Here is an 11,028-nt window from a genome sequence, read left to right as displayed (position 1 = left end):
CACCTACTCCTTGTCACTGCAGAATCAGATGTACAGCCGTCCTCTGTGCGAGCTGTAGGAGAGCTGGGTATGATCAGAGCCTGTCGCTGACAGAGACCCTCCAGGAAGAATCAAGACCTGCTGGTCTTTCCTAGGGGCGTCAAGTTACTCATACCATGGCTTCATTACATCCCATCTACTGCACCTTCCTTTTCTTCATACATGCTGGAATTTTGCCACTTCAGCTTACTTCAGTAAGTGTCAGTACTTACCAGTGAAAGCTTGGGTTCAACAAAGGTAGCACCCAGGTACTCAAAGTAAGATGCCAGTCCCTCATTAAGCCACAGATCGTTCCACCAGTTCATTGTAACCAGATTTCCAAACCACTTCAATAGAAAGAAAAATGCTTCAACATCTCTTTGGACTGCTGTTTTCATTTTTGCAGGTTAAACACACACACCTATGCTGAAGTAACTATTTAATGTGTATATGTCAGTTGAATAAAATGCTGGGTATTCTTTCAGATAGTGAAAATTCAGTAGAAAAAGATGCACCTTGGAAAAAGTCAGAGGTTCAGGGCAGTTATTTTTTAATTGTTTCATCTACAATTTCACACCGTGAGTATGGCTGTCAGTGCTTTATGTCATTCTTTTACTCTACTTAATAAAATTTAGTTATCTAAAAGGTCATAGCAGGCTATGATTAAAAGTAGGGCATTTATCAAACAATTACAAAAAACATTTTTCCATGTTCTTAACAAAAGGAAATTGTCAGGGGAATGATGAACAGAACTGGGAAAATAACCATTTCCAAAATGAGAAAATCCCTCCCTCGGCAAAAAATAAAACTTCCACAACAGCTGCTACATACTCACATGTGGCAGCTCATATTTAACAAAAAACTGATCCCTTGCGGATTCATATTTTATTTGTTAATTCTTAAAAACTAGAACTACAACTTTGCTTTAAAATAGAATTTAATTAAGTACTGACATTTGTTTTAATGGCCTGCAATGAAAACACTCCGCTCATCTGAAGGTCTGAAAAGTTACAGACCTTGTCAGAAGGGCATACAAATGCACTCACCAAGTTAAACTCTTTCACTAGCTTTGTTGACTAAGTACAAACAGTTGTTGCTCTGGATTAAACATAGTCAGTAAAAAAGTAAAACTGCATTATCATTCCAAAGAAAAATTTCAAAAATTTCTATGAAAACTGGACAAAGGTCCAGCTACAGTGTAAAATGTGTTCAGATTAATTTTTTTCTATCATACTATAGGCTGTTTCTTACAGAAAAACCAACACCTTTTGCAACATATACGTGCACTGCTACTACAAAAGAATACTTACGAAGTCCATTAATTCTCTCACCAAAGTACTAAGTATGCAGTATATAGAGAGCACTGTGTCATCCCTGCACTATTTTATAGTATGGCATTCAGGTATTGTGTAAGAAAAAAATAAGTAGCCCATTAACAATCTTGTATCAATGAGTCCTATGCAGTCTGTAATATGACAAAATCTGCTTTTAATATTGATTTACCATCGGAACATAGATCAAATAGTCTTTCAGTACTCTAGTGCTCACACCCACTACTGCTAAGTCATTAGTTTTCTTCTACTAATCAGTGACTGCATCAGCAGCAACCGGAAGGAAGCAACCCCACAGACAACAAAATGTACAGAATTTTTTACCACATGCCTGGTGTCCTAGCTCATGTGACACAATTATGGCAATCATTGCCTTTCTGCTTGTGAATTTATCACTTGGGAGGTACATCAATGATGATTCTTGGAAAGTCATTAGCCCCCAGTTTTCCATAGCGCCTGCTCCAAAATCAGGCAGTGCAACCAGATCTAAATTGATTCAAACACAGAAAAAAAAAGGTATCTTTAACATTTTCAGAAGTAAAATGATCACATGATTTTAATGGTCACACTGGTTCAATGTGCAATTAAAGGATAGTGCATCTTAGTGGTTCTTTGAGGTATTATGGCAACACTCTTGCAAATGGTCTGTGAAATTTCTTCTCATCATACTCTTCATCTATGACTGCCACTCCTTCAGGGAGGCACATCATAAACTCCCACAAAGCCCAGATCCGTACGGTATCTTGTACATACAACTGTTCCAAACAAAAATGAAGGCTGTATTCTACCAATGCTAGGAGAGAATACACTCACTTCTGGCTCTCAGAAGATGAGTTTCCTCCTGTGTTTGGGAAAGATCATGCTTACCTCTTTCTTCAGCCTAGCAACTGATAAAAAATATCTTGCTCTTTCAGTTCTGTGAGTAGAGGGATCCTTTCCACTCTTACTTGAAGGGTGCCTTAGAAACATCATCTCTGTTGTTTCCCCAGTATAGCTGTTACCTCTGTACTCCCCTTCTGCCTGAGGCACAGGGAGCAGTTTTCCAGTTCAAATGCAAGAGTTGTATGAAACATCAAGGATCTCAAAGGAAGATATACTGTTTAAACTCGGCAACAAAGAGCAAGATTTGGAAAAGCTATACCGAGCGTTTTGAAAGCAGACACAAGCCTGTACTCCAAACCAGCTCCATGAGCCAGTTCCAGCCCAAATGCTAGGCAGTTAATGTAAGCGTCGTGCGGAGCCCAGGCAAAGCTAGACTGCATCTCAGCAGGCCTTATCGCCCCAGGCTTACAGCAAAGGTGTTTCGCTTTCGGTAGGGCAGCCCTCACACAGCCAGCTTGGGGCAAAAAAGCTCACTTAGAACTGCATTAAAATCAGGTGAAGAGAAGACTGTAATCACCCCTGATTTTAAATGTGTTTAATCTTAATTTCACCTTTTGAGTTCACAATAAAAATCTCTAGCATTTACAAGAAGCTATTCTTGGTTGATAATACTACCGATTTTTAAGCAAAACCTCAAAGAAAGTGGAAAATGCAGCTGGTATTGCATGACATTACAGTGGGGATTGTAATGGTATTACAGCATTCTGTGAAACTGAAGTCTCACCTACCAGGAAGCGTGCAATACCGTTCTACTTCAATTTTGTAATATTTTTATACTAATGAATTAATATACTGACATTGCTGCTAAATGGAAGAACACAAGCATGAAACAAAATTGTCTACAGCCCTTGAGTAGGTTGTGTGATTACTAAGACAAGAAAATGTAAAGAGTGAAGACTGCAAATATCACATTTTCCATAAGAAGTGTAGTGAGTAATTCTGGTGCAAACCAAAATCTGTAGCAAGTTATTCTAAATACATTGGTAGATAATACATTTACACAGATGAAAATTTATTTCCTTCAAGTGCCAAAATACATATTTGATAGATCAAAAAATTATCTAGTCAAGAAAGGAGGCTGTCTGTTGCCCCACAGTCCTGCCATTTGCTCAGATCATGGGCAGGTCCAAAACTCATTTTAAATAAGAACTGCCTTCTGTGCTCTGAGTATTCTACCAATTTGTATGGAAGAGCAGGTTCTCCCATAATATTTATGCTGAAGCCCTTGGGAATCCAAGTACAAGTAGCGAACAAACTGTAGTGGAACTACATGATAGCACCCTTTTTTCTTGGCTGAAGCTTGACTTTACTGACTTACCTGATGTCCATTTTAAGTAGAAACAATGTTTTCCTGCACAATTCTTTCTTTCTGGGAAGGAATGTGCAGGAACATACAACCAACTCACAGGTAAGACAGGGACATATTGAAGCTTTGGGGAGACATGGGTTACAGCAAGCACGGATTTACCAATAGGACGTAGGGACTACAACATCCTTGACTGGTATGGTCTATGCATCCCAGAAACAGCCACATGATTGAACAACTCCTTTCGGTCCACTATCTACTACAAAGGTAGTCCCATCGGCCCCTTTATTAGGAAGTGATACTTTAAAAGAATGAGTAGAACGTGAAGGTAAGAGTGCTGAGTTACAGGTTAATAAGAACCATGATTCAGAAAGGAGAATCCAGTGAGTTAAAGCTTAGGAGTTTTATTCCATGAATGAGGTATGCTGTAAAAACAGAACACTGCAAAAGAACCCATTGCTTCTGTGAAAGTTACACCATCAGCAGCCACTTCTGGTCCATTTAAGAAAACAAGTAATCTCACCTGTCTTTGGCAGAGGGTAGCTGACGTTAAGTAAGTCTTCCAGAAATGAAAATATTGGGCCTATGATATTTAAAGCATAGTCAACATACCCATTTTTAATTGCCTCTTTCCGAGCCCAAATACGTATCTGCAATAAAACAAAGAACAGTTATTTTAGACAACCTTCGTATTTTCTTTTTCTTTGCTTTGCCTCTGTGAATCATTGTTTGAAAATGTTGTCTGCCCACAGCAGACCATGCAATGAAGCTTTTAATGAAAAAAATCCCAACTCAAGATTTGCTGGACCTGACAAAATGTGGCACAGAGCCTAATCCTGCTAAAATCTAGGAGAGCTCCTGTACTTCAGAAGGGCCAAAATGTGAATCCAGCTATACATTGCTGGACAAACGGACTCAGAGTTTTTCTTTTATTAAGTGGGAAATGCTGTAAAACTATTTAGAATCACATGTCTTAAGCCAATGTATTCCAGCCAGTGAGTCTGCGTAACAAGCTTGCTTTCAGCCCACACCCTCTTTCCCTGAAGAGAAAGAAATGGATGTTCAGAGAGCATTTGTTGTCCAAACAGACACATCTCTCCTTTTGAACTTTCTCAAGGCTTGAAGAAGACCACTGGCCTCCCATTGCTGCTGGAGAGAGCAGATGCCATCTGAGCAGATGACATCTGTACCTCTGAGTAGCAGAGACAGCAGCAGTGGGCAAAGCTTTCCCCTCCTGTGCCCATTTGATTTGTCATGGCACTGTAAAGGGCAGATGCTTGCCCGAGGTGATGGAGTTGACTGAGAAAAGGTTTATGTCTCCATCATGTATCTCTGGGTGCAAGATAACACCAGGTGCCTAGCAGCTCAACACCCCCCTGCATCTCTTGCATCTAAATGCAATACGTGGTCTCACAAGGAGCTGCACAGCCAAACCCTAAGAGGACAGTTGGGAAGCATCAGGATTTAATTTACAAAGGAAAAAATGAAGCATATTCAGTCAACAGAGTATCCTCAGCCTCTGAGCCCCTCTTTTCAGCTGACACTTCAGAGAAGATGCAAAGACCAGATCACTCCTTTTTGCAAAACCTAAACACAATGGGCAGACTTAAAATCCTAATCCTAGTATGAGCTTTGAGTTGTAATACCAGCATTTCAGGTTGTAAATTACTTAACAGAAATGACAAAACAGACACAATGAACATGGTCACACAAATACTGTTGAAGGCATAAATTGAGCATCTCTCTCTGAAACCAAGGGGTGAAATACCCTCTGCCTTCTATCTCACAGAACACAGGTGGTGCCTCTTTCCTCTGAAAAACTTGCTTGAAAGCTTGGGTTTGCTGACCCTTGTCAGTACACATCAGCCCAAGAAAAAGGCACCACAGCCAGAGCCCTACGCATCCAACAGGTTCTATACAGGGGACGGCAGGTATGACACACCATGTCCGATCTTCACTTTAAAAAGGAGCTAAAAAGTGCTTCCTAGGTCAGCACTCCACTGTCCTCTCACCTGGTCCCACCTTTCCCCAGTAGGCTGACAGTGAACTAACGATGAAGCTAACACTGCTGTCATTTATTAATGACAGCAAGTATATGCTACCCTTAATGGTTTTATGCTTGAGTTTACTATTCCTTTTGGCGTAACTTGATACCTTTTCCCTGCTGAGTTTCAGTAAAAGAAGGAAAGTGAAACAACTGGTGCCAATGGAGGACATTTTTGTACAGCTCTCCTCAAGAAGCTTTGGATATTGTAGGGTAAGAGAAAATCTGAATGCTCACTGATGAAAAAACTTCAAACAGAGAGCAGCCACTTTTGGAGACTAAAAATGTGCCCACTGCAGAATAAAAGGTTAAAATACTAGTATACACAATGCTTGGAGCACAGTATTGCTCTTACTGATGTCATGAACATTCTCAACGGGCCTTGAAGAACAAAGCACTGAACCTCAGTGGTTTGTCACAGCAGTGGAAATTGGTATTTTTTACAACTAAAACAGCTAAGAAGATAAGAAGACCCTGAATTATAACCAATACTTTCTGCTTAGTAGCTGCTCCTAAAGTTTTCAGATACAGAGCCCATACATACTTGTGGAATTGTATGAAATGAACAGGACAGGACAATAAACTAATTGTCCTAAAGGAAAGCCTTCTGCAGAAATATCTGCAGGACAAGTGTTAGCAGTTTTGCTACATAAGCAAATAGTTTTAGAATGGAAAGCACAGTTAATGTCTGTGATATCTTCTAAAGCACATGATGCACCACAGAGACAACTTCTGTTGTAAACTGCTATAATATGTTATGCAGCCTCATATTTACCTCATTTCCCCGCTCGGTTCTGGTGACATAATCAAAATCACAAATCACAAAAGCAGTCAAGTAAGTTGACATTTTCAGCGAAGTGTTAAACGTGGTAACAGTCCACAGGCTTCCATTTTCATCCTTCATTTCAGACACATCTAGGAAAAATATCAAAGAAATATTAAAACCATTGCTCCTCCAGAAGAAACATGGAATTTTGTGTTTTCCACATTTTTTTTAACACCTTTCTTCAATATGCTGTATTTCTGCACTAGCTTCATGTTTCTGGTAGAAGGCAAGCTGCCGCCACGTATCAGAGTCGTGACCTTCCATGCCAACACCAAAAATCTATTCTTGAGTTTCTTAACTGAAGTCTTGGAAGGATATCAAACTGCATCAGTTTTAGGATGTGGGCAAACTGTGGACAATTTATCCTATGCTGTCTATCTCTAAAATGTATCATCTATTATGATTCAAATATAGGTCATGTGTGCCCGAGAATTATGAAATCCTTAATCAGATACCTTCCTTCTAAATAAAGTGGTACATGGACAAGATTCTCAGGGGAAGAAAATGCTTCAAGCAATTCTCACAGAGATCCCACCTATTATAATTCCTAAGTTACTTAGCTTTAATGCAAATCTTGTAAAATTTCCTTTTTATGGATGGAAATTACTTAGGTGAAAAATAAAGATTCATGGCACTGAACTGCAGAAAAAAAACGATTAAGGAGGCAAAAGAGCCAACAGATTTGTGGAGGAATACTCATTTATGGAATTTGTTTGGAATCTTATACCCTACATGCATCCCACATGAGATCCCAGTAAGGGACAGGAGGAGCATCTCCAGAGCAATATAGTCCTCTCGTTCTTACTCTGCACATACACAGGAGGCTATAGTGTCTCTGCCTGGTAAAACAATTTTTTGCATGTTGTAAATATGTCTTAAAATCTACTTAGAGTGAAAGGAATCACTTCATACCACAATTACAGGCTTTGCATACTGGGGCTGCTGTTTCATTTTAAGCAGATGTCGCGCAGTAAGACAGACACACTGACTAAGGAATGAAGCCCTGTGCAACCTCCAGCAACCAGAGGAGAGCACATCACAACTGACAAAACTACGGGACTATTGCTATCAAAGTCATTAACTAGGAATAGGTGTCTCCAAATTTTTAAGTTCAAAGGCACAGATTTTCTGTTCATTTTCAAGGCATGAGCACATCGGCTATAGAACACTGCTGTATCAGATGATACAGTCTGTTCAGATAAATTACATCCTTTTTAAAAGTAATTTAGGGCGGAAAAAACCCGTAAGTCTGCTTGCTGTTTACCTACCAATAGCAGGCATGTTGGAAAGAGCCACATAGCTTGGGTCATGGACAATTCTGATGTTAAATGTGGCCTTCATGGCAGGTTCATCAAAACATGGGTAAACTGTCCTGGCATACGTTGGTTCCAGTTGGGAGGCAATCAGCATACTGTATTAAAGATAGAAGTAAGGTGAATCCAGCACACTACAGCTGATAAAAATCAACACATAGTGCATAAAAGCGCCAAATCAGAAAAAGCAAGAAGTGAATCACATACATATGCAGATTTGGAAAAGGTTTGGTTATTATTTAAAGCCATGATTAAATCCCCCTGCGCAACATACAGTTCAGTTAGGATGCTTCTAGAGAAAAGTAGTCTTTTCTAATTAGGTCTTCTTTTTTTTTTTTTTTTCCCCCTCACAGGCCCTTTCCAGATATCGCGTTTTCAATATTTGAGCTTTTCTAGTTTGTTTATTAAGAATTGATGATTAAATTTTTTGCACGCAGCAGACCAGTGCTTAAAAGTGATACAATATCCAACTTCAATTTAATAAATAGAATCTCTCTGTACACCTGCTCCTCTCTCTAATGCATGCACTCTTATTTTAATGGTACATTTTAATAAAAGTAAGTACTAACTGTTAGATAACTGCATACACATGCACTTGCACACTTCTGTCAAATCACACATAGAAGAACGCCAGCGAAAGAAGCACCAGTGCTGTTCCAGTGCACTGGCAAGCCCAGGAAAATATTCAAAAGGATTCTTTTCTACCTTACGCTATGGAGCCTTGCCTCACTTGGGGCAGACCTCTCTGACACATTGTGATGGATGCACTCCTCCTGTTTGAACTAACTGAACTTTGGTCCAGGCAGATGCTCGGCAAGCAGGGCTAACCGAAGTTAATCCTATTGTGGGAGGCTATCAGCAAGAACTTGGCACCAAACCCCAAAAACAGACGTGGCTGGAGACTGCGCTGATAAGTGGACAAAACTACATTAACATCAGAAAATCCAACTACAGATCAACCACTTTATACTATAAACACCTGCAGCCATCAGGGTCCGTTGAGCTCTCTCTCCGTAGCAGCTGGCTGCACAGCGGTGATTGCCCCTTGAGTTACCCCTCGAGGCTGAGAGATCTCTTACCGGACACCAGACATTGATGGGTTGGTAAGTGACCTTTTTTGCATGCATGTAACATTTAAGATACATATAGTAAGCTTACGCCATGATCTTTGTATCCCATACTAACTTTAAGTGTAGTCAACACTAGTCAGTTGGTATTTATCGCCAATCCATTTGTACTTATTAAATATTTTACATACCTAAATTTACTGACTAGAACAACATAAACTAACTACTAGATCAGATCTGTCCGAGTGACCTCTGACTCTTCTCCTGCAACACACACTGGCTGGAATCAAAAGATAAATCACAGTGTCTCATGGCCAAAGTTTCAAAGAAGAGCTGTACATCTGGGCTGCTCACATTAGGGCATCTTTACCAGGAATTTGAAAAAATATGGATGCACTGGTTCTCAAAGCTCCATACCTGTCATCCAAGTAGTAGCAAGCAGCTGGGCATACTAGAATGGCATCATCTCCTGTTTCAGTGACCTCAGTACTACCACAGGGCTAGTATTTCTTAGCTGTAGTTGAGGTGTTCCCTAGCAGTGCATTTGCACCAGGTTCACAAAGGCTTGTGCTTAGCACAGAGACATCCCAAACGAGCCAGAAGCCATCAGGACAGCATCCACACATTAAGTAACAGTACGTAATGAGTCATATCTGCACTACACAGTGGAGTAACAAGTCAGATCTCCCTTACAGGCACAGCATGACTGCACCTGGCCACTATCTGTAGTACTGAACCATATCTGAAACCTAAATTTGCATGTTTTAAGATTTTCTTTTCTTGGTATCTGAAATGAATGGATTAGCTTTTTGTTGACATTTGTGTCACTTCACAGAAAACACACTGCCTTGTGTGTGATCTGACCCAAGGAACAGAGTCATTAGCTTCCTGCTTCCATTGACAAAAGTCAGCAATGCTTTTCACCCAGTTCCCAAAGGCCAGCCCTCCAGGAGTCCTTTTCTTCTGAAAGATGCTTGGCTGTTCATATCTAACCCTGCTCAAAGACGATCTAATCAACCCAGTGCTGACAGCATCAGCAGCTTACCTACACTATGTCATCCTCATTGCTGATGTTGGGGAACTGAGTTAGTATCAACAGGATGACTGTGTAAAAGCACTGTACTCTCAACATAGACACATTTTGTATTTAACAGATATACCTGATGGTGTACCATAAAGCGACTTTTGAAATTTAAAAGAACCCACATTGAACACGTGTTGATGCACGGTGACTGCTCGGACCACGACATCTATTTTGAAGTGAGGAATGGCTCGAGAGAGAACAGCACGGTGTTTTTGACTTCTTGCCTGCCAGTGCAGGAAGATTTTCTTTATGGACCTCATCCCCTGCAGAGTCAAGTGTGTGCTGTGCCAGCCATGAGTTGCCTTGCTGAATGCAGTTGAAGCCCCACCTGAGGCAGAAGTATCACCTCCTCTTCTCCTTTATCCTGTCCAGTGACAGAAAGTGACTAAAACTTCTGCCAGGGTTGCACAGGAGCAGCAAAAGTGACAGACCACTTCATCGAGGGAATCAACCCCTGAAAATACTCTATCTCCTTCTTCCCGTACTGCAAAGTATGCTTTGGTGCATCCGGTTGTGCAATCTGTCACAGTTCGGTTCTAGGAAACACCGAGCGACCCCAGGACTGCAAATTCCCCCGCAGCAGTGCGATCACTGCCTCAGGAGGCTCTGTACCAGCATAAGCTGATGCAGACACAGCAAATTTGCCTACAAGAAATTCTTGTTCAAGAATACAAAATAGCATATTATTGGACAAAAGCATGATAAAAAAAAAAATATGAGAACGGAATAAATGTTATTTTTCAGCGGGACTCCAAATAAAAAAGAAAAATGGGAATGTTTCATGCATGTTACACAAATAAGTGGTGTTTCAAACACACATTACCTCATACCATTTGTCAGAATGAGTCATTGTTAGGCTTTTTTCTTGGTTGTGTTTTGGGGTGTTTTTTTAATAAGGTGAAGGTATTAGCATGAACTGAATTACTAGCAAACTTTTTTCCACACTGCAATATTATCACAAAACAAATTACCCAAAAGGAAACTAATTTTTAAAAAAGCCTAACGTTGCCTAAGCAGACAAATAAATTCCTCTCTTAAAGCTACAGTTTTGTGCATAGATCTCATTTTCTTTTTTCATATGCATCATATAATGCCTCCTTCCCCTAGTAAAACAAAATCAAAGCCACAATAGTTTTAAATAATGAGAAACAAACAGA

General features: G+C 40.2%; 1 protein-coding gene across 1 annotated transcript; it reads right to left on the bottom strand.

Moving 5' to 3' along the window:
• Nucleotides 1–251: 251 nt before the first annotated feature.
• On the bottom strand, nucleotides 252–8,883 carry LOC104622281 (aminopeptidase Q-like; the record flags this gene model as incomplete). The annotated part of the gene is made up of 6 exons (XM_010289020.1): nucleotides 8,879–8,883; nucleotides 7,676–7,818; nucleotides 6,357–6,496; nucleotides 4,061–4,187; nucleotides 1,723–1,835; nucleotides 252–365 (listed from the first exon to the last, which is right to left on the bottom strand). Coding segments are annotated over exons 1-6 (642 nt in total), but the record flags the coding sequence as incomplete, so codon positions are not given.
• Between the last annotated feature and the right edge of the window lie 2,145 nt (nucleotides 8,884–11,028).

Source organism: Phaethon lepturus, unplaced genomic scaffold (assembly GCF_000687285.1).
Source record: "Phaethon lepturus isolate BGI_N335 unplaced genomic scaffold, ASM68728v1 scaffold12656, whole genome shotgun sequence".
Lineage (NCBI taxonomy): Eukaryota > Metazoa > Chordata > Aves > Phaethontiformes > Phaethontidae > Phaethon > Phaethon lepturus.
This window is presented reverse-complemented; position numbering and strand designations above follow the sequence as displayed.